A 22,883-nucleotide genomic window follows, 5' to 3' on the forward strand; every position below is an offset into this window, starting at 1 on the left:
GTGGAAAATCATATTCCATCAATTTTACTTTCTCATGCAACTCCGGTAGAAGATGCAGGCTGTTCAAACTCCACTTTCATCTCATAAATATGATGTGCCAAAAAGAATGCATGAATAAATCCCCACAAAGATCAGAAAGCACAAATAACAATGAAAATAGCCTCTGTGGTTTAAGAAAGATAATCTTTGCTATGAATAAGAATGGCTTACATAGAGACTATGACATCACATTAATCCCTCTCACATATATTTAATGAATTTGTACCTTAAAATATATTTTTGTTGGTAAGCAGAGCATAAAATAAAAATCGCATTCAGAATATTTATCACTAAAATGCAAGAAATTAAAAAGGCAAATAGAAGAATATAACTAATATGTGATGATTTACAAAATACACGGGTATACCTAATGCTAGAGATAACCTGTTGGTTTGTTTGCAGAAGAACCATTCTCTTTTTTATTAAACTTTATTTAGTATTTTTTCAATAAAAATAAACAGACTTTTCCAGAATAAGTAGTCTAATAATAAAACAATAAAACAAACCCATCCCCTCCCACAACAGATCCCTAAAGGGAAGCATTAAAAATAAGCAAAAACATTCAGTAATTTACAATATTACTACATTCATATTCTTCATATATGGTGTCCACATCTTAACAAAAAAATTATAATGATTATGTAAATTATATGTTATTTTCTCCATATAGATACACGACTTCAACCCATGACGCCATCGAACTACATTTAACTCCGCTTCATCTTTCCAAGACATAGCGATACATTTACGAGCAACCGCCAACGTTAGACGAATAAACGCTGTCTGAAACTTATCCAACCCCAAGTCCACTAACGGAGTAAAATAACCCAACCAAAAAATGTTTGGGTCTATAGGAAATTGAATTTTAAACAAAGTTTGAAGAAAAATCCTAATTTTAAACCAGAAAAGGATGAACTTTATCACAAAACCACACAGAATCTATAAACGTTCCAACACATAGCAGAAGAACCATTCTCACCGTACTCTTGACAGATGGGAAATCTATGTAAGGAATATTAAATTGTATGAAGCCTATTATTCCATTGAAGGATATAAAAATAACTTGTAAACAAGTTTTGAAGGTTTTGTTGCACTTCAAAGTGCACCTGGAAAATCCATATAATCAACGAAGTAGCAGCAGTGATTGTCCATGACCACGGCAAGGTAAGAGCCAGAAAAATGATCATAAAAAGGAAAGACTGAACAAACTGTCCTCCTTGTATTGGGCATGCATCAAGGGCATGACTTGTATAAAATTACCTTGAATAAACTGGCAAAAATAGAAAGCTACAAATTACTTATTGACAGAAATCACTGGATGATATTTTTTGAAGAATTTAAAATATGGACAAACTACTATATTTCATTTCTTAGGACTTAATTTTAAAATGCTTATTGTAATAGTAGAAGTATTCCCTTTAAAGCAAAAATTAACGAAAATCCCATCATCCAATTTACATCAGAAATGACAGATATTACCCAGAAGTTTCACCTTCTGTCTTAATTTGGTAGTAAGCGTCAAAACAGTATTTTTTTGTCAAGAATTGATTACCAATCAGTGCCTTGCAGAAGATCCACTTTTAAGAACATTGACTGATACCTTTTAAAGTGCAGTTAAACATGTAAACAATTTTCAGGGTCTGAAGTCAAAGAATAGCCCAGTACAGAATGCATTCATTTGCCCATTCAAGTGTGAGTCAACATTTTGAGTGCTGATCTCCATTCCCATCTCTTCAATTTATTTGCAATTAGAAAGATGGAAATAAGTACAGGGAAAGAGCAGGAATTTCCCTTTGGTGACTACTTGTTAATCTCTGACCATCATCATTTTATGTAGTACCTTTAAACTTTGAGTATTTGATGGACAATATATAATTTGTTATTCTTTTGTTATTCATCTATATCATAAACCAGCCATTGGAAATAATTTCTCTTGACTATGTCAAAACATTCCATAGTTGTTTTCTATGACTATCAGACTTCCTCGTAGCCTCCGGGCAACTTTTCCAGTCTTGATGTTAATACAAACTATCAACATTGAAAGCAATGTAGAAAATACTTCTCCTACTCTACAGAAAACTCAGAATTGGGCAGGTAGAGGTATATACAAATATGACTGGCACAATGTCTTTTTCCAAGGGCAGTGGGGTCTAGGGGTGGGCAACCTTTTAATTTTTAATTTAGACATACAGCACAATAACGGCTCAAGAGTATGTACCCTCTGTGGAAAAACCCTATCCCTCAATTCACTTTTAATTTTTTTTTGCTAGCATCTCAACCGTGTACCCTCTAGTAACTAGAGGGTCGGTAATTATCTGGAACGAGCTGCCAGAGGAGTAGGTATGGGGAGATACCACATGCAGAAGGCTTTTGCTCAGGTACTTAGATAAGGAAGGCAAAGAGCAATGCAGGCCTAATGCAGGTAAACATGATTAGCATGGACAAGCATTATGGTCAACATGAATGATGTGGGTGCAAGAGGGTGGTTTCTGCGCTGTATTATGCTGTTATTTTATGATTTTGTGAAAAATTGGTAAATTTTAAATTTTGACGTACAGCACTGTGTGACAAATTATGTTGTGATTGTATTGTATGTTTTTGGGAGATAAAGTGTGGCATTTTTTTTTAGTGTAGGTCACATACAAACACTTTAAAACAGATCTTATTTAAATTACTGGAGCTCTGCTAATGCTAGACATATCGACCCCAGAGCCTTTGCAAAAGCTTTGGAGAGTGCCCAGGATATTTCACTAATGGATTGTAGTTTACAAAAAGGCAACAGATGAAAGATCTTGTTGGAGCCGCAGATTGTCTGGAGCTATTCTAAGAGGGACGCGGTTTGGCAAGCAGAGAGAGTCAAACAGGCTTTTTTCTCTCAGAGAGAGAGAGAGAGAGACACACACACACATACACACACAGATCAGTTCTACAGTGTTACAGGCAGCAACAGCAACTGGGACTGGAACAGGACAAGCTGGCAAGCTTGTGGGAAACCCTATTTGGAAGACAGGTTGTGAGTCCTTAATTCAGCCTGGTCAAAGCCCTTGTGGTTCATGCAAGAGGAGAGGACTGGCTGTCTAATGTTTTCCTTGGAATAAGAGAAACAAAAATGAACTCTGTGGTGACCTGAAAGAAAGGTTATTATCTGGAGAACCCCGATGGGGCAAGTTTCATCAGCAAGACATTGGAGTGGCTGATTAAAAAGGAATCAGTTGTGGATATCTCTCTCTCTCTCTAAACCAACAAGAACCTTCCTGAAAGGTAACCATTTACCTTTCAAACACCAAAGCCTGGTGAACTTTATAAATGTTAAATGCTGTGCACAGTATAAGAATTCCCTCCAACCAATGAACTTAGAGAAATGAGAAGTGAGATTGGACTTTTCTGAACTTACACACACATTACATACATGCGCGCTTAGAATTAGAAGGGGGTTAAGTTAGATTAGTTAAGTCAATAGTGATAAGTTAAAGTCTGATTCTGTTTTCATGTTTAAAGATAATTAAAAGCAACCTTTGTTTAAGTAACCATTTGTCTTGGTGAATATCTATTGCTGCTGGGTTTTGGGGTCCTCTGGGCTCGTAACAGCAGTAACAGGCTCTTCTGGCCCATGAGCCCATGCTGCCCAATTACACCCAATTGACTTACAACCCCTGTATGTTTTGAAGGGTGGAAGGAAATCAGAGCACCCAAAGGAAACCCATGCAGATACAGGGAGAACGTACAAATTTATTACAGACAGTGCCGGATTCAAACCTGGATCACAGGCATTACAGAAGCATTACGTTAACTGCTACGCTAACCGTGTACCAGATTCTATCTCTATCAACATCACACTAGAAGTCAGAATACCAAGTGCTGCAGGTGAAGGTGAAACAGGCTGTGAAAGGTCACCAGATTGCATTAGAATTTTGAACATACGGCCAGACTTCGAATACTTCTCATAATCAAACAAGAGTTCATTTACCACTTTCTTTTCTCTTGCTGGGATCAAACTGGCTGCAACTGAGCATTTTCTCAAAAGCTAATGACATCTTTCTGTTCTGACAATGTTGGACATTTGCTTAAATTAGGTTTAAATGTTTCATTCAACCTATTCATCAGCGCAAAAGTTGACGTACATGTTGTGCTCTTTGTTTCTATGACAATTCACAGCTTCTGCAGGTCTGAAGGAGAAATCAAAAAGTCAGCATTGTTTTTTAAATTATAGACCATGTATAATTCAAAATTTCAAATGTTAATTTTTAATTAGACTCTCTTCCCACCAACAGGGGCTGTCCACAATGTGATAATGTAGATCAGTGGCTGAAGAAAAGACACACAAAAAAAATCAAAACAAAAATGTCGGAAATCTAAAATCGAACCTTTTCAAAGATGGAAAAGAGAAACATTTAGATGTGCACCCATTGTCAGGCCAGAAACAATCATTTATCTTTTCGAATGTATACCACATTTACTGTTTTATCATTGGTTTTGCACATTTTGAACATATTTGCTCTTTAATTGTCTTCTTTGTACCAGTATGGGCTGTTGCAATAATTTTCAGGAAATTTTGTTCTGGTTCTTTAATTAAAGGAGATTTTGACAAACAGGGGTTCACGGCATCTTTTGACCATCTGCTGTTGTCGGACACCTTTGTTAGGAAGAGCAGACGAAAGGAAGCTGCTATGATGGATCTTTATTCAATAAGTGAACTAATCAGCTTGTAAAATTGGGCAATTAAATTATTTACCAAAAAAAAAGGGTATTCAGATCTGGAAATTAATGTTAGATCATTTGAGTTCAGAGGAGTAGGTCTGATGAAAACAGACCCAATATAGCAGGTATGTAGTATCGGCAGTTTCCCAGTAGATGGAGTATTCTGTTGAGCCAGCCAGGAGTCTCACCTCCCAATGTGCAAGGTTGAACAGAAGTTAATAAAATCCATTTTGTTTTTGATGAGTAGGGGCTAGTGGATGCCAAGCATGAATCATAAAAGTTGATGGACTATTGGACTATTTTGAAAAAAATGGAACAGTGTAGAGGTGCTAATGACGATTGCACAGTGATGCTCCAAACTTCAGATAAGATGAATCTGACAAAGCGCAAAAACATTTTGTGGTGTAATATTGCAAGTACAGAGTGGGTAATACTAAAGTATGGAAAGAGACGAAGTTAAACAAAGAAATAGATCAGGGAAATTAGAATTTTTTTTTCAGATGAAGTTTTTTTTAATTATTTAGTAAAAAATTGAAATTATCGGGAAATATCTGGGATATAATGTAGCATAAGTAATAGGAACATTTCTTCCAACAGACTGCTAATATTATATCAGATTTTGAGGATTCTCAAGGTGAATAAAACTGGTCAAAATTCATTAATCAGAACTTGAAATGCCCTTTTCCTGAACCAAATCGAGCAATGTGTTGTGCAGCTACTTAAAAAGTCATTAACTATTTTTCAATAGTTCATGCACCATAGAAATTTTTCATAAATGGATAAACAGCAGATGTTCTATGGAATTTCAGCCATGAAGTCAAAATGTTAGTTGGGCAGTTTGATGTGTCTTTACTGTCAACAAGGACCTGATCTCAATCAATGACAAAGCAGACAAGGGGCGAAGCTGTGTCTGCTTCGCCCCTTGGCTGCTTCGCCCCTTGGCTGCTTCGCCCCTTGGCTGCTTCGCCCCTTGGCTGCTTCGCCCCTTGGCTGCTTCGCCCCTTGGCAGCTTCGCCCCTTGGCTGCTTCGCCCCTTGGCTGCTTCGCCCCTTGGCTGCTTCGCCCCTTGGCTGCTTCGCCCCTTGGCTGCTTCGCCCCTTGGCTGCTTCGTCCCATGTCTGCTTCGCCCCTGGGCTGCTTCGCCCCTTGTCTGCTTCGCCCCTTGGCTGCTTCGCCCCTTGTCTGCTTCGCCCCTTGGCTGCTTCGCCCCTTGGCTGCTTCGCCCCTTGTCTGCTTCGCCCCTTGTCTGCTTCGCCCCTTGGCTGCTTCGCCCCTTGTCTGCTTCGCCCCTTGGCTGCTTCGCCCCTTGGCTGCTTCGCCCCTTGGCTGCTTCGCCCCTTGGCTGCTTCGCCCCTTGGCTGCTTCGCCCCTTGTCTGCTTCGCCCCTTGTCTGCTTCGCCCCTTGGCTGCTTCGCCCCTTGGCTGCTTCGCCCCTTGGCTGCTTTGTCATTGATTGAGATCATGGCTGATCTGTCTGCAAGTACAAATCTCCATTCTCTTGTCTATCCATAGTAAACTTCTCTCTCGTTGCTCAAATACTGATCTACCTCTGCCTTGAAAATGGATTCAAAGATTATGCTACCATCCTTAAAGAGGAGAGCAGCTTTCATGTGTCTCATTGCCCCCTTCTTTGTTTAAAAACTTGGGGGATATGTCAGTACTTACTATGATTGTAACAGAGGTGTAGTTTGTGAATGCGGACCAGTTTTCCATGGTTGCACTATGTCTGCTGAGTATAAAGAGAATATATCTGCCATTGTGGCACAGGGCTTAGAAATTTATGTCCACTTCTGTTCTGTAGCCCAGGTTTAAGGGTCTTCCTTTCTACCATGTCAAACAGGAGGATTCGGATGTGAGAACCTTGTCATTTTCTTTGGGCCACCTCATCCACTTGAATTAAATAATAATGAAAATGCCTAGTTGTGGTGAAAGCACTGTTATACATATTCGTTATATATAAATTATGTGACCTTTCCTGCTTGACCCTGCTCTCACCGGCCGGCTCATGACTCCTCCCCTTTCTCCCCCATAAAGGCTGCCAGGTCAGTGTGAGTGACCAACAGAGGGATGGTGTCCATCTCTTAAGAATAAAAGTCTTCACTTTCAATTACTTCAGTCTTTGTGCAATTAATCGTGCATCACCAGTTGCAAAAACTGTAAGGGAAAGCTATTGGACTGTGTTGAATAGGTACTTACTTAACAAATGGCCTTAATGCACAAAAACACTTAACTACCTCCTAAATTCAAGGGCAAATATGTTTGGGCAATAAATTCCAGATTACCAACATCCAGGTCATGTGGATGATGAAGTTCACCAAAAGAGCTCGCATCCTTAGAGACCCTCTAAGTTTACATCTCTTTTTTTTTCTTGTGCACCGTTACCAGAGGCACTGCAATACTGGATCGATGTGTGGAGTGGATGGAGCAAGCCCCTATTCCATCTCCCTGTTCCAAAAATCAATTTAATATATAGTCCCTAGATAAGGGATGTATCAGATATTAAACTGATAAGAACAGATACTACACTTGATCTTAGCCAAAAGGCCGAGAAGTGATTAAGTTTACATCTCATTGCCATTGTCTCTTTGTTCTATGGGTTCCCAGGCTACAAAATGGTGCCTAAAACAAGTGATGCAATAAACAGGTGTCATGTGTTGTATGGAGCCGAGTCCACTGCTTAATGTTAGAGGAGGAGAGAATCCCTTTGGGATGCCAGTGTGGGGAAGGGCAGGGGGGGAATGTTGCCCATTCACAACTGAAAATGATGATGGACTGCAACAGCAGTTGGGAGTCCTCGATTTCAAATGCCCCCTGCCTGCTTTTGTTGTGCGTAAAGCTAAACTACTCAAACAAACCCTCCATGACTCAACTATTTATTTAAGAATAATGTTTTCTTATTTTCATATTTGTATATAAGCTTTGTGCATATGATTCATGTTATGAGTGCATGCAGTGTGTTGCACCGAGGAGCTGTTTTGTCAGGTAGTACTTGTACAATCGGATGATAAGTAAACTTGAACTTGTTTTGAGACCCACTCAACTAATGAATTGGAAAGACAATAAGAGCAGGAAAAAATATCCAATGATCATTCTGTTTTGTAATAATGACTGATGGATGTTAAAATTAAAAGCTCTCAAAACTAGTGAAAAACATGACAAGGGGAAAAAAATGGAGAAAAGAAAAAAAGACAGCTGGAATTGTTCTTCAAAGCAATTTTTTGCCTTCTGCTTCTTCCCTTTGGGCTTCTGTCCGTGTGTTCATGCATCCATGTACTGCAGGCTTTCTTCCAACATTGTTAACTGTGCACTCACTGGCTTATAAAAAGCAAGTGAGCCATTTCTATTTTTAGTCACAGCCACGCAACATGTGTGTGAAACCACTGAGATTACTTATTCAGATTAATTCCTCATAATATTATCCACATATATGATTTTGAATGTACTCGTACACAAAATATTCTCCAATTTATATTTGTTTTATTTTCTCATTCAAAATAGTTAAGCTTTCTTTCCATGTTAGATCTTTATGGTTCTATTTGTGTAATCTAAAATGGACTTTTCTGTTCTCAAGGAATAATTTCTAATGAATGGGGTCATTTGTTATAGGGTCACAATCTTCATGGAAAAGAAACATTTGCTTTCTTGCTAATGTATAAAAAAGTGGTAATTAGATTGATGAATATAATCTCTAGCTGAAGCTCAGACAAAAATAGTCGAGCCCTTTCCCCATACAATACTGGGTTTGACTGTTTTTTAAAAGAACATGATGTCTCAGATTGTAGACTACAGTAATATGTATATCAGTCTGCTTTTCATCAACTATAGCTCAGCTTTCAACCTCATTATTCCCTTCGGATTGGACCTCTGCATCTCCCCCTGCAACTGGATCCTTCACTTCCTCATTGGAAGATTACAGTCAGTACGAATCGGAAACAGCATCTCCTCTTCACTGACAATCAACACGTGCCCATTAGCCCACTCCTCTACACACACGACTGTGTGGCCAGGCACAATTCAAATGCCATCGACAAATCTGCCGATGACACCACCATCGTCGGCAGAATCACAGACGGCGATGAGGAAGCGTACAGGAGTGGGAGAGATCAGCTGGTTGAGTGGTGTCACAACGTCGACCTTGCAAAATGAAGGCATTGATTGTGGACTTCAGGAAGGGGAAATCAGAAAAACACAAACCAGTCCACATCAAGAGGTCACCAGTGGAAAGGATTAAGAACTTTCACATTCAACATCTCTGAAGATCTGTCCTGGGCCTCCATGTCAATGGAATCATGAAGAAAGCTTGCCAATGTCTAGACATTGAAGAGATTTGATATATCACAAGGCTCTTGCAAATGTCCACCATGGAGGGCATTCCGACTGGCTGCATCACTGTCTGGTATGGTGCCAATGCACAGGGCAGGAAGAGACTGCAGAGAGTTGTGAACTCAGCTAGCACCATCATGGACATTAGTCTTAACTCCATTAAGGACATCTAGAAGATGCAGTGTCTCAAGAATGCAACCTCTATCCTTAAGGGCCCTCACCACCCAGGCCATGCCCTGTTCTCACTGCTACCATCAGGAAGGAGTTACAGGGGCCAACAGTACAAAAATAGCTTCCTCCCCTCTGCCAACAGATTTATGAATGGACATTAAACACAGACACTACTTTGCATTCTCTTATGTTTGTACTAATTTATTTATTTTTTAAAAATGCAATTTATAGCAATTCTTGCACTATTTATGCTGCCACAAAACAAATTTTGTGATATGTTTTCATGATAATAAAGTCTGATGCTGATTCAAGGTTTGACTTGACTTTTGATTTGACTTTCTGCAGTTGTCACCTTTAAGATGCCAGCACAACCTTTGGTTAATTGAGGACTTGGCTCAAGCCCATGGCAATGATCTCTGATTTCAGGAAAGCTTTGAAAAATTGGCAACCTAGGCAACGTCTTCGCTGGAAGAATAAGCAAAGCATTATCAGCATCCCCTCACATATGACAGTCACAGCACAAAGACTTGGTTCGGGCCGTGAGTTGGAGGAGGCAGCAACTGGAGTTCGGGTGACTATCTGGAGGAGGAGGAGCTTGGAGAGAGTGAAGGGGTTAATTGGTCACGGGGCCAATAAAAGGAGGGTAAGTATAGGGGAGTGGCCAGTGAGGAATGGCCCAGTGAGTGAGTGGCACAGTGAAGAAGTGGGTCCTTGAAGCTTTGGCTCGAGAGGCAGGCGAGCGGAGGCTGATGACGAGCATGCTGGACTAGGTAAGACATTCACGGTTAATTTAATATATATCTGTTGATTTTTTACTTTGTAAGGTGTGAGGAGAAGGAGGAAGGATGAATGTGAGGGCAGTTTTCTGCTCTCAGTGTCACATGTGGGAAGTCAAGGAGTCTTCATATCTCCCAGACATCCACGTGTGCACTAAGTGTGGTGAGCTGCAGCATCTAAGGGATCCGAGTCAGGGAACTTGAGCTGCAGCTCGATGACCTCTCTCTGGTTAGGGAGAGTGAGGCCATCACGGACAAGGAGTGTGGCCTGAAGGACCGGGTCAAGGAACTTGAGCTGCAATTCGATGACCTCACTCTGGTTACGGAGAATGAGGCTATTGTAGACAAGAGCTAAGGCAGGTGGTCGCCCAGGGGCCACGGGAGGAGGGGCAGTGGGTTACTGTTAGGAGGAGGAAAGGGAGGGGTCAGGTTCATGTGCAAGCACCCGAGTCTGTAGTCTTCAGAAATCAGTACTCCACCTTGAGTTCTGAGGAGGGGGTTAGTCAGACTATGGTGAGCAGAGGAGTGGTGTTAACCTCTGTGACCCAGAAAGGTAGGGATAAAAGGAAAAGGGCCATAGTTATAGGGGATTCAATGGTTAGGAGGACAGACAGAGGTTTTTGTGGACGCGATAAAGAAAACCAGACGGTGGTTTGCCTCCCTGGTGCCAGGGTCCGGGATGTGACTATACATGTTCAGAACATCCTAATAGAGGAGGGTGAGGAGCCTGAGGTTGTGGTACATGTTGGTACCAATGATGTTGGAAGGAAGGAGGAAGTGGTCCTGCAGAATTAGTATAGGGAGTTGGGTAGGGAGCTTAAAAGGAGGACCACTAAGGGGGTAATCTCTGGATTGCTTCCTGTGCCTTGTGACAGTGAGGGCAGAAATAGAATTAGGTGGAGGTTAAATGTGTGGCTAATGGGGTGGAGTAAGAGACAGGTTTTCAAGTTCTTGGACCACTGGGACATTTTTTCGGGAAGATGGGACCTATACCGTAATGATGGGTTACATCTTAATCCCAGAGGGACCAGTCTCCTGGCAGGGGGATTTGCTAGGGCTGTCAGGGGGGGATTTAAGCTAGTATGGTTGGGACAGGGTTTCAAGTTAGGCAGGACAGCAGGTTGAGGGTTTTTAGGCTAAGGAAAGAGATGTTTTAATAATTTGAGGGAGGAAAAGCAGGGAATAGTAAAAAGATATTGTAGTGAAAATTGTGAGAATGGAAGAGAGGAGGATATGCAGAAGGTAGGATGTTGGAGATCCCTGAGATATATTTATTTTAATGCGAGGAGCATAGTAAGGAAGCTGGATGAGCTAAAGGTGTGGATTGACATGTGGCATTATGATGTTGTGGCCATTAGCAAGATGTGGTTGAAGGAAGGTTGTGAATGGCAGTTGAATGTTCCAGGATTTTGCTGCTTTAGATGTTTCAGAGTTGGTGGATTAAGAGGGGGAGGTGTGGCATTACTTGTCAGGGAGGATATTACAGCAGTGCTGAGGCAAGGTAGACTGGAGGGCTCATCGAGAGAGGCAGTGTGGGTAGAACTGAAAAATAAGGTTACTACTATGGGGGTATATTATAGGCCTCCAAATGGGGAAAGGGAACTAGAAGAGCAAATGTGCAAGGAAATAGGTGAGATGTGCAGGAGAAATAGGGTGGTGTTGGTTGGGGATTTCAATATTCCAAACATAGATTGGAAAACGCAGTCAGTAAAAGGGCAGGATGGCTTAGTATTTATGCATTGTGTTCAGGATTGCTTTTTGCAGCAATATGTTGAGACGCCAACTAGAGGGGGAGCGGTGTTAGATCTGTTGTTTGGGAATGCAATGGGGCAGGTGACGGAGGTAAGCGTTGGAGAGAACTTCGAATCCAGTGATCATGGGTCCATTAGCTTTAGTTTAATAATGGAAAGGGATAGGTCAGGTCCGAGGTTGAAGGTCTTCGAGTGGGGGAAGGCCAGATTTGGAGAAATGAAAAGGGATTTGCAGAGAGTTGTGTGGGCTGATCTTTTTGTTGGAAAGGACGTAGAGGAAATTTGGGGGGCATTTAGGGGTGAGATTTTGGGAGTACAGGATCTTTATGTTCCAGTCAGGCCGAAGGGGAATAGTAAAGGTTTGAGAGAGTCGTGTTTTTCTGGTGAAATTAAGAAGTTGGTTTGGGACCTATGCCAAATATAAAAAACAAGGGATTGAGGAGATGTATGGTCGTTTCTTAGATTGCAGGAAGAACCTTAAGAGGGAAATTAGAAAGGCAAAAAGAAGGTATGAGGAGTCCATAGCTAATAAGGCAAAGGTGAATCCCAAGGGTTTTTACAGATATGTGAACAGATAAGGATAGAATAGGTCCACTGGATGATGGGACCGGTGAACTATGTCAGGAACCGTATGAGATGGGAGAAATATTGAACAATCTTTTCTCATCTGTATTCACGAGAAAAAGGGACATTGGGCTATACGAGATAAGAGAGGCAAGGGGCTTAGTTATGGAAAGGATAGGGATTAGTAAAGTGAGAGTTTTGGAGCTTCTAGGGTCAATTAAGGTTGATGTCTCCTGTTCGTAATGGGATTTTTCCCAAGACTTTAAGGGAGGTCAGGGAACAAATAATGGGGGCACTGACTGTGATTTTTCAAAGATCACTGGAGGAGGGGGTGGTACCACAGGATTGGAGGATTGCAAAAACAGAGCACTGTACTCCAAGTGTGATCTAATTAACATCTTGTGCAGCTGTACTTTTGCTCTCAATACCTTGCCCAATGAAGGCAAGTGTGCCAAATTCCTTCTTTATCCCCCTGTTCACCTGAGTCACTACTGTCACGGAACTATGCAGCTGTCCCCCTAGACTTCTTCAGGGCCTAGCCATTTACAGTTCAACATTTGTCCAGTTCCAGATACCTCATTACAGTCATTGCAATGTTTTCAACTTGCACTTCCAGCGAGTTATGCTGGAAATGTTTTGAGCTGTAGAATGAAAAAAATCAGACCAATAGAGGACATCTCAAGGTGAATCACTCCAGAAAATCTAGGCCACATTTCGTTCAGTCGATACTACAAAAACAAAATTCTGTGGATGCAAGAGATCCAACATAAAAAAAAACAGAATTGCCAGAAATATTTAATTCATATTGCCAGATTCCACAGTAATTTCATGATACTGTATGTTTTTTCACCTGTCTCCTCCTCCTATTTTGACCTGTTGTTTCTTCACATATCCCATTCCCACTTCCTTGCCTTTCTGTGTAGTGTTTTCCATCATTTAACCTCTCCTGTCTTCCCCCTCCCCCTCCAGGGTCCAGTCACTTCTTCCCTCCTTCCTCTTCCCTTTTGTGCAGATGGTTTGGACAGAAGGCTGTGTGGCTGCGAGAGCGCTGGAGGTGACGCCATGGATATTCAGTGACTCTGGGGGTGGTGGGGGGGGGGGGTGATGACACTCCTTTTTGCTTCTCTTTCTCTGACTATAACAGGCACCGGGCAATTTCTGCTGATAGGAAATCTTCATCTGCTTTATGGTAGATGAAAGGAAATTTTGTGCAATTCTGTGTAATATGTTCTGTTTTATTACATGACAATAATCTTGAATCTTGAAAAAATCCTTTCTACCACTAATATTTTTCTTATTTCTGATGAAAGGTTGAAACATGTTGAAGTCTGAAACATTAAGTATCTCCAGAACTTGCTAATTTTTCTGCTTTCACATTCAATAGGGCAGGTCGGCTGCCAACAAGTGTGTAATTGAACTACTGCTGAGCATAGACCAGGGGATGGACTTTAGGAGAGTGGTAGTGCCAGTCCAAGATGCTCAAAATGCCTTGTGAAGTCAACTGGTGCAATGTCAATTTCTGCAGATTTCCCAAATAAAGAGACCTTAGCCAAGCAATCTCTTCCGATAAATCAAACCCTTAATCCAGTTAATATCCTTGTGAATTTGTGTGACAGATTGTGAGTAAAACTAACTGCTACATGATCAACCCGACTCCCAATTTACACTGGTCTATGACCTGCAGCATGTATTGTTTGTGAAATTAAATGTTATAAATGTACTGATGCCATTCAGGAGATCACATCAATCAAGCTGTTTTAATTTAGTTCCCATGGACATGGATCTAGAAAGTTAGACCAAATTTGAATAAATCTATATTTTCCAAGGCAACTGCCTAATATATCCCAACATTTTGGTGTCAAGGGGACTGAGGCATGTTTCAAAGTCAGTGAAATAGTTGAATTTTCCATCTGATAAGGAAATACTTGTGCAAAGTGAGAGAACATTCAACTTACTGCATCAAAGCTAAGACCATTTTTCATGTCAAGAACCCCAAAATTACTTCATAACATAACATATTAACATAACAATTACAGCACGGAAACAGGCCATTAGGCCCTTCTAGTCTGCACCGAACCAAACACCCCTTTCTAGTTTAAACAAATATTGTGGAAAACCCCACAATGTTATGTAAGTGGACCTTGTCAGACTTAATGGTCAACAGACTGATTTGTGGCTTTTAAACAAAGATAGACGTTGTTGCATTATTCGACTAATAAAAATCCAGTGGAAGCCCCACATAACAAAACTAAGCTTAGATTTAAAAGTCAATTTATTGTCATCTACGCAAGACACCAATTAATGTAGGTGGCACAGTGACATAGCCAGCAAGTTTTCTGTCTCATGGTTTCAGGGACCTCAGGAGCTGCCTGTTAGGACAGAAGGGGTGAGACAGGGGAATGGTGAAGTAAGGAGGGGTGAAGGATAATGTATAGATGTGGAGGGGGAGCAGTGGAATCAGTGAGACCAAACAGAGACTTGGCAATCATTTGGCAGAACATCAGTTCTTCTGTCCACCATGACCTCCAAGTTGCATGCCATTTCAACTCCCCTGCCATTCCCACACCACCCTGTCTATCTTCAGCTTCTCCACTGCCAAGGTGAGGCCCAACACAAGCTAGAGAAACGCTACCTCATATTCTGCCTAGGCAGTGTACAGCCTGATGATATGAATATTTCATTTCGCAATTTTGGATAACCTTTGTCCCCAGTTTCCTCTCTCCTCTCAATCCACCTCTAGCCTTCTCCCCTCCCTTTAACTATCCACAGGCCTTGATTTTATTTCATCTCCCCCTCCTGGTTCCACTGCATCTCTATCCACAGATTTCATCCAATGAATCCTCTTCCGGTCTCATCTCCCTCGCTCTTATCTCTCTTCTTTCCCTTCTTTCTCTCTGTCTTTTTATTTCTCTCTCTCTCTCTGACACTCCCTGCCATTCTTCATCCTTTAATCTTTGAGAGGGAGAAGCAGAAGAGACGTCCCTACAGGACAGCGACCACGGCAGCAAACCAGCGAGGGGCTCAGCAGCTGAGGGACCCACACAGGCTGCGAGCGACTTGCAGTCGGGGGACCCCCTTGGGCTATGGCCTGCCAGAGATGGATTCATGGGAACCAGGTATCGGAACTGGGATTTGAGAGGGTGCTGAGGGCAAGAAGGGCACCCAAAGGGCCCCCGGTGCTGAAGGCTTCCTGATTGTGTATGGGTTACCAATGAATTCAGCGGGAGACTGTGTGGTTTCTGAGGCTGCGAGGGTGCTGGAAGCAAATCCACGGACACTCAATGTCTTTCTTTTGTTTCTCTTTCTCTTACTGTAAGGGGAGCCAAGTGACTATAATGATGACCTTTTGGTCTGGTTTATGAAGGCAGAAGACAATTTTAAGTAATACTTAATATTCTGTACAATAAAGGAATCTTGAATCTTGATATTCATCGTGAATTGCTTTCCATTTGAAATCCAAGTACTCTTGAAGGCAATGGGTGTGAGGGAGAAAGGGTGTTGAAAGGTGTTCATTCTGTGTATCCTTCAATGAGTACTGAGAAATATACATGCACTTTTGACCTGATTGTTTCCAGGAGACCTCCAGAGGGGCGCCAGAAAATTAAGATGCCCCTTTAAATTCAGAGCTGCCATGAGAATGTTGTTTTGCCACAAACGTTTAAAGCAGTGGAACCTAAACATGGATGTAGCAGACACCCATTGTCCTCAACCCACACAATTCCTGCATTAGGTTAAATTTAGAGCTCCAGTAGTTCCTGGAAGCTGACATTATTAAAGGTTATAGACCATTGGAAGCAAACAAGAGCAGTCAAGTAAACCCTCAGCATGGATTGATGCATCCAATAGCATTTTTAGCTGCTGCAATATTTTCTGTGGGAAATATTGCCAAGTTCTTAATATATCCAAGAGTACCATTCAGTGATACTTTACTTAATGTGCAGAAGCAAATATGCCAATTAACAATCTTCATGTGGATGTTGTGTGCCAGTGAAAACAAACTTTAGCACATAACTAAATGCAATTATTTCAGGGAGTATTTTCCTCTACTTGCAAATTATTACATTTACAAAAACTTTGACTCAAGGGAATTGTAATCTTTTTAGCTTTCTACCAATAGGTGCCGGAACTGACAAAATGTCTGCCATTTCCTATATCCTCTCTCTATATATGTCACACCAAATTTGTGTACCTGCTCGTTACATGAATGGGGCAAGAAAGTTGCCCAGTCCATGAAATGAGCAGGTATATAAATTGGGTGTAACGCACGCACGCACGCACGCACGCACGCACGGTATATACATGTATTTATATATATATATATACATATATTTATATATGTATATATATATATAATATATATATATATATATATAATGTGTTTGTGTGTGTGTTTTATATATGTGTGAATAGGGCTTCTTTTATGTCAAGCATTAATCTAAGAAGAAAGAAATACATGAATTCTGAGCTCTACAGAAATATAGTGATAGACATTAACAAGATTATAGCCGGTCACTACATTTCAGTATATAACTGGTACAATAAAACATATAATACCTAATTTAATAATATGACAAGTATTGCATGGTTGGTCTTACTAATTATCATAAAATAAAATTATCAACAAGTGAAGAATCATGTATAGCCATCATGTATTTTTCCAATTTAAAATAATTACCGACTTACCAAATGCCACCAATGAGAAGTTTCACAATAATTTCCACAAAGGGTCAGGTGTAATAAGTTTGAGGAGATCTGAAGCAACTTTTGTCCTGGTGTCATCAGTTAATCTGTGGTACCATAGCCATGATATGGCATCCGGCTCAGAATTCCACTGAACTAGAGGAGGTCCATGTAGTTTAACAAACGTAAGTGCTGATACATGATTTATGAGAATACTTGAGCGTGTTGTTATTATCAGATTCATATCGCTGAATCCCCTCTCACACTCAGCAATACAAACAAGAATAACGTGAACAGCTCAGTAATGGGCGTAAATCTTGGGGGATGCGGTGCCCACGATCCTCCACTTATTCTCTGAAGGCATTTATTACAGAGGAAGAAGAAAGCTTCAACCTCTTACAAGAGATGATATTGCAGCTTCTCCATAACTAGGCGGTATTTCAGCCTGTCAAGAGCCTTTATCAAGGACGCACATTTCATTTGACAGGGATCTATACATACTTGGAGGTTCAGAAGTTTGAGAACCTTTCAAGGATCTTGTCATGAACATAGCGTGCTGCACATTGTTTATAAGACCAGTAAGAAACTGCAGATAATCAATGGAGACAATTTTGTGGTTGCTTGTTAAGGTAATTTATCCAAACTTCCCCTTTTCAACTACCTCTTGAGTTTCTAGAGTTTTTGGACCAGGTTGCTCTTTCAGTCCATGCAGTGATCTTGTGCTCCATTGGATCACTTAGTCTGCATAAACATTAGTAGTAGTGAGCTCTGTAAACACTCTGACAGTCAATCAAGTTCATGCAACATGTCATATATTAGAGCCAAGACCATTAGAAACTGTTCTTAAGAGATTCTTTTCTGTCATTCCCAGATCTTGTTTCATCCTTCATTGCTTTTTCAAAATGAAAACACAGTGCTTCGTACTTTTGCCGCTCTGCTGAAACCGTTTGAAGCGAGCGAGCTACCCAGCTGGTGCCCAGAACGTGGCCTATTTTGCAAATTTGTTGTTCGAGTTGAGAGGCACCTTCAGAGAGTTCCTTTTGATTTACAGGTGATCTGTTGTAAACAGAGTACAATTTGTCCATAAATAATTGAAAATGATTAATTCCATGAACTTCTCTCACTGAATCACCTACTGCAAGTTCTAATCTGTGATTGGGACCGTGCCAAATGATCACATCAGGGTAATGTTTCTTGCGAATTGTAGCAACCACCGATTGGACACCAAGTATGAAACTTCCCCCATCATTGGCAAATGTGACAAGGTTCTATTTCAAGTAAGTCATCAAATGAATAGTTATTGAAGCAGTTCAGTTGATGCTTAGCAATAGTTGCAGTAGTTGATGCTTAGCAATAGTTGCAGCTTTCTGAACAGGCAGTTCAATTAGATCTAAAAACATAAAATGGGAATCACCTTCCTTCTCGCTTTCACATAAATTATTAGGACCTACTTAATGCTCAGGCTTGGTGATTCATCAATGAGAACAGATGTTTCACAAATACCAGGATTTCACCAAAAACAATCAAATAATACTATCCCCTGCTAGTCACCACCCCCTCTCCCCATCCTCCACTCCAACACCTGCTTCTGTAAAATCCGCTGTTAAATTCCCCACTAGTTAAAATTCCTCGCTTGTTTATTTAGCCTTTCCCATTACTCACCCCCAACCCTTAATGCTTGTGTGGTTTCAATAAGGCCACCAAGACAGAGGTGCACCAAAGAAGAGGTACAAGGACTGCTTAAAGAAATCTCTTGGTGCCTGCCACATTGACCCCCGCCAGTGGGCTGATCTTGCCTCCAACTGTGCATCTTGGCGCCTCACACTTCGGCGGGCAGCAACCTCCTTTGAAGAAGACCGCAGAGCCCACCTCACTGAAAAAAAGACAAAGGAGGAAAAACCCAACACCCAACCCCAACCCACCAATTTTCCCTTGCAACCGCTGCAACCGTGCCTGCCTGTCCCACATCGGACTTGGCAGTCACCAACGAGCCTGCAGCAGACTTGGACATACCCCTCCATAAATCTTCATCTGCGAAGCGAAGCCAAAGAAGAATAACCCAAGTATTCACTTTTTTTCATTAGTTCATATCCTTACTGAAATAATATAAGTATCACATATTTTTGAATAAAACTCAACTGAGCTCTATTTGGTATTTTCTGAGCATTTGGATTCTACTAAACAGCACCCAAATTTTATTATTAGCATTATAGCACAAACTAATTAAAACAATTTAAAATTCTCTTTAATTGTATGCTACACTGGGTGTTCTGAAGGCATCAGTGGTGGCCTCTTCAACCTTGAACACATAGTTTATAGTTTGAGAATATAGCAGTTTGGTATTTTCCCTTTCCTGCTTTTTCTTGAAATAGTCCCATAGGTCAGAGAGTCACTTTACAATCTCAGGAGAAAGACCTCACATAAACGTGTGGGGGAGGGGAGGAAAAAAAACACCTGACAGAATTTATACGGACAAGAAAAGACTACGATTTTTAAAAAAAAAGACATTTTTAAAACAGAGAACAGGTGGTTGAGGCAGACAAAAGGAAGTCTTGGTACTCAATGTGCACATGGATGATGTAGAGTTCTATTGGATGTGAGTTTCAGATAACATAAAGTTTGAAAATAAAATTTTCCAACTCAGTGTGGAAAGCGGAAGAAAATATAGCATCAGGCTTATCCTCCTCGGAGCGTGTCCAGTCTCAGCTAATCACGGAAAAACTTTTAAATCCTCCAGCCAAATAATCTCTCCTGGTTTGGTAGTTCAATGATACATGGAGACGTGAAACGAAAAAAAAATGGGTAATTTTACTAATTCAGAATAAAGAAACAGGTAAAAATAACTGGATCAGATAGACATTGATTTGTCCTGACATGATTTGCCTAATCACTCTCTTTCTGGAACATTTTCTCAAATCCTTCGCCTTTCACTTCCATTTTATTTTTAAATTTGTTGTCAAAAAATATTATTGCCAGAATTTTTTGATTTGGTCAATTGGTAAAGGCAGGTAGCCTTATAAAAATACAGCTTTTGAGAAATACGGTTTAATAGGCACTGATGTACTGCAAATAAAACTCAACAGCAAAACATTATGCTTCATTTTAAACAGTCTTGAGGAAAATTAGTCACAAGATGCAATCAGTTAACAAGCATTATTTCTCAAGTGACAATGTTGTTCACAATTAAAATTACACAGATTGAAAATGTAACATTCAACCAACTCCAACATAATTATAAATTTTTAAATTTAGACATACAGCATGGTAACAGGCCATTACTGCCTGTGGTGCCCAATTACACCCAATTAACCTATAACCCCTGGTACGTTTCAAATGGTGGGAAGAAACTGGAGCCCCCGGAGGAAACCCATGCGGGCACGAGAAGTATGTACAAACTCCTTACTGACAGTGTAGGATTCTACCCTGGTCCTGATCACTGCCGCTGTAATGGCATTGTGTTAACCGCTATGCCAACCGTGCCACCTGTGTGGGCATTATGTTTTTGCCAATGACACCACCATTATTGTCAGAATCACAGACGGCAATGAGGAAGCGTACAGGAGAGAGATAGATTGGTGTAACAACAACAACCTTGCACTCAACATTAGCAAAATCAAGGAGCTGATTGTGGACATCAGGGAGAAATCAGGAGAACATAAACCAGTCCTAATCAAGGGTAAAACACAGAATTCTGTGGACACTGTGGTTGAAGTAAAACACACACAATGCTTGAGAGACTCAGCAGGTCAAACAGTGTCCTTTATGTAGCAAAGGCAGAAATACATAACGGACATTATGTATCCCCTCCCTCCCTTCTCCTCCTATCATCTCCTGCCCTGCCACCCCCCCTTTCCCCTCCCAGTCTCACCGGCATTTTCTCATACTTTGATGAAGGACTCAAGCCCGAAACACCAGTGATGTATCTCTGCCTTTGCTACATAAAGGGTACTGTTTGACCTGCTGAGTCTCTCCAACATTGTGAGATTTATCAAGGGGTCAGTAGTGGAGAGGGTCAAGAGCTTCTGGGTGTCAACATCTCTGAGGATGTGTCCTGGAGCCTCCATGTCAATGCAATCACAAAGAAGCCCTACCATAGGTTATACTTCGTGAGGAGTTTGAGAACATTTAGTAGGTCACCAAAGACTCAAAGATTTCAACCTTGGAGAACATTCTGTCTGGTTGTATCACTGTCTGGCATGGAGGTGCCAATGTACAGGATTAACTCGGCCAGCAACATCGAGGGCATCTGCAAGAGGTGGCGCCTTAAAAAAAACAGCCTCTATCCTCAAGGAAGACTACCACCCAGGCCATGCCCTCTTCACACTACTACCAATAGGAAAGAGGACAGGAGCCTGAAGACAAACACCCAGTGACACAAGGACAGCATCTTCCCCTCTGCCATCAGATTTCTGAATTGTCAATGAACAACAGATGCTACCTCAATTTATCCTGTTTTCTTTCACTATTTATTTCTTTTTGTAATGTTATTTATCCTTTAATGTTATTTATTTGCATTGTAATGCTGTCACAAAATAACGACATGCTTATGACAATAAATACGGATAAATTCTGATAAATTTAAATGTGACATTAGCATGTGCAGCTTAGACTGGTGCCAGTTGCATTGAGTATGAGAATTCCCCAAATGTTATTGGAGATCATCCAACTCAATGTGGTATCCTTATCAGCAAGCTGACAGATCAACATTTTTTGTCCAGTTGTGGGTTGTGCAAGGAGTAAGTGATCAATGTGAACTTTGGGAATTATTGCTGATCTTCACCATTAACTTCCAGTTCTATGGATCTTTTCTATTTCCTTTCCATCCCATCATGCATCTCTGTGAGGCAGCATTCAGTGAATTCTGTCTTGAAGACTGAAACCATTTTTCTTGCCACTTGAGTTGGGATATTTACACCTCTGTGCAGCCATTAAGAAAATGACGCAGGATTTAGTGATCAATATCAAATTTTCTTCCCAACCTGGTCATTCTGAATGCCTTCTAAATTTGCACACAACTTATTCAGATGTGGGCAGGAAAGGTCTTTCATTTCCACTCAGCATGATGTGACTAATAACTGTTTCAAATGCATCACCAACTAGTTCCAACACATAGTCAATCTCACTACTTCCCTCTGAAGTTTTCCTTTCACAGGTCCTGTGCGATTTGTTAGTGCTTGCTCCAACAGCATGGCTTGTCTTTCTTTAAAAGCTATCAACACTGTGGCAAACTCAGATAGTGATCTGGCATAGCGTTGAATCTGGCTCGAGCCCAGCAACGAGTTTAATATTGGCCTCAATTCTTTCTCGTACCGGCTGCAGTCAACTTTCATCTCCATACAAATTTAAATCCCCATTTTCTATATGAAAGAACATTGACTTAGTATAAATCTTAAAAACACTTCAAATATTTGGAAGTTCCCACCTCTGTGGTTGCTGTAAATGTCCTGAATGCACCAACAATTTTGCATCCCTTCCAGCATTTTGCCCAAAGTCTCTTGGAATATTGTTGGTGCTGATTTAACCCGAAGTTGTAGTTTCTTGTGCAATTAAAACCCTTTAAGGACATTAATTGTCAAGAAATTATGGTTCTCCTCTCAACAATAAGCCAGGAATGGGCAAAAGGAAAGGTCAAGCTTCACGAAAACATTCAGCACTGAAATCTGAAATATAAGGAGAGCATTTGCTTGTCGTCTATAGTACTGTTAGTATTCACTTTATAATCACCACAGAGCTGATGGGTTTCGTACACCTTGTGCACCTACCTGTTTGGTTCATCTTTCATCAATACCCTGTGCTGTTTAGTTTGCTAGGCTTTTCCTCTTTATTCAAAAGCTCCTCACAGATGATCTCTCTGGAACTTGCTGTAAACATCATTGCAGCT

General features: G+C 40.9%; 1 protein-coding gene and 1 non-coding gene across 2 annotated transcripts; both read right to left on the reverse strand.

Moving 5' to 3' along the window:
• Positions 1–5,609: 5,609 nt before the first annotated feature.
• LOC138741969 (S-antigen protein-like) lies at positions 5,610–6,200 on the reverse strand. The gene has a single exon (XM_069896167.1). The coding sequence runs from the start codon at positions 6,198–6,200 to the stop codon at positions 5,610–5,612; it is 591 nt and encodes a 196-aa protein (XP_069752268.1).
• Positions 6,201–7,102: 902 nt separating this feature from the next.
• Positions 7,103–7,293, reverse strand: LOC138742151 (U2 spliceosomal RNA). The gene has a single exon (XR_011343950.1). It is a non-coding gene; the product is annotated as a U2 spliceosomal RNA (small nuclear RNA).
• Between the last annotated feature and the right edge of the window lie 15,590 nt (positions 7,294–22,883).

This window comes from Narcine bancroftii, chromosome 8, assembly GCF_036971445.1.
Source record: "Narcine bancroftii isolate sNarBan1 chromosome 8, sNarBan1.hap1, whole genome shotgun sequence".
NCBI lineage: Eukaryota > Metazoa > Chordata > Chondrichthyes > Torpediniformes > Narcinidae > Narcine > Narcine bancroftii.

Excerpts from the sequence above, each read along its gene's own strand:
- LOC138741969 (XM_069896167.1), bottom strand. The coding sequence starts at position 6,200 with ATGATCTCAATCAATGACAAAGCAGCCAAGGGGCGAAGCAGCCAAGGG.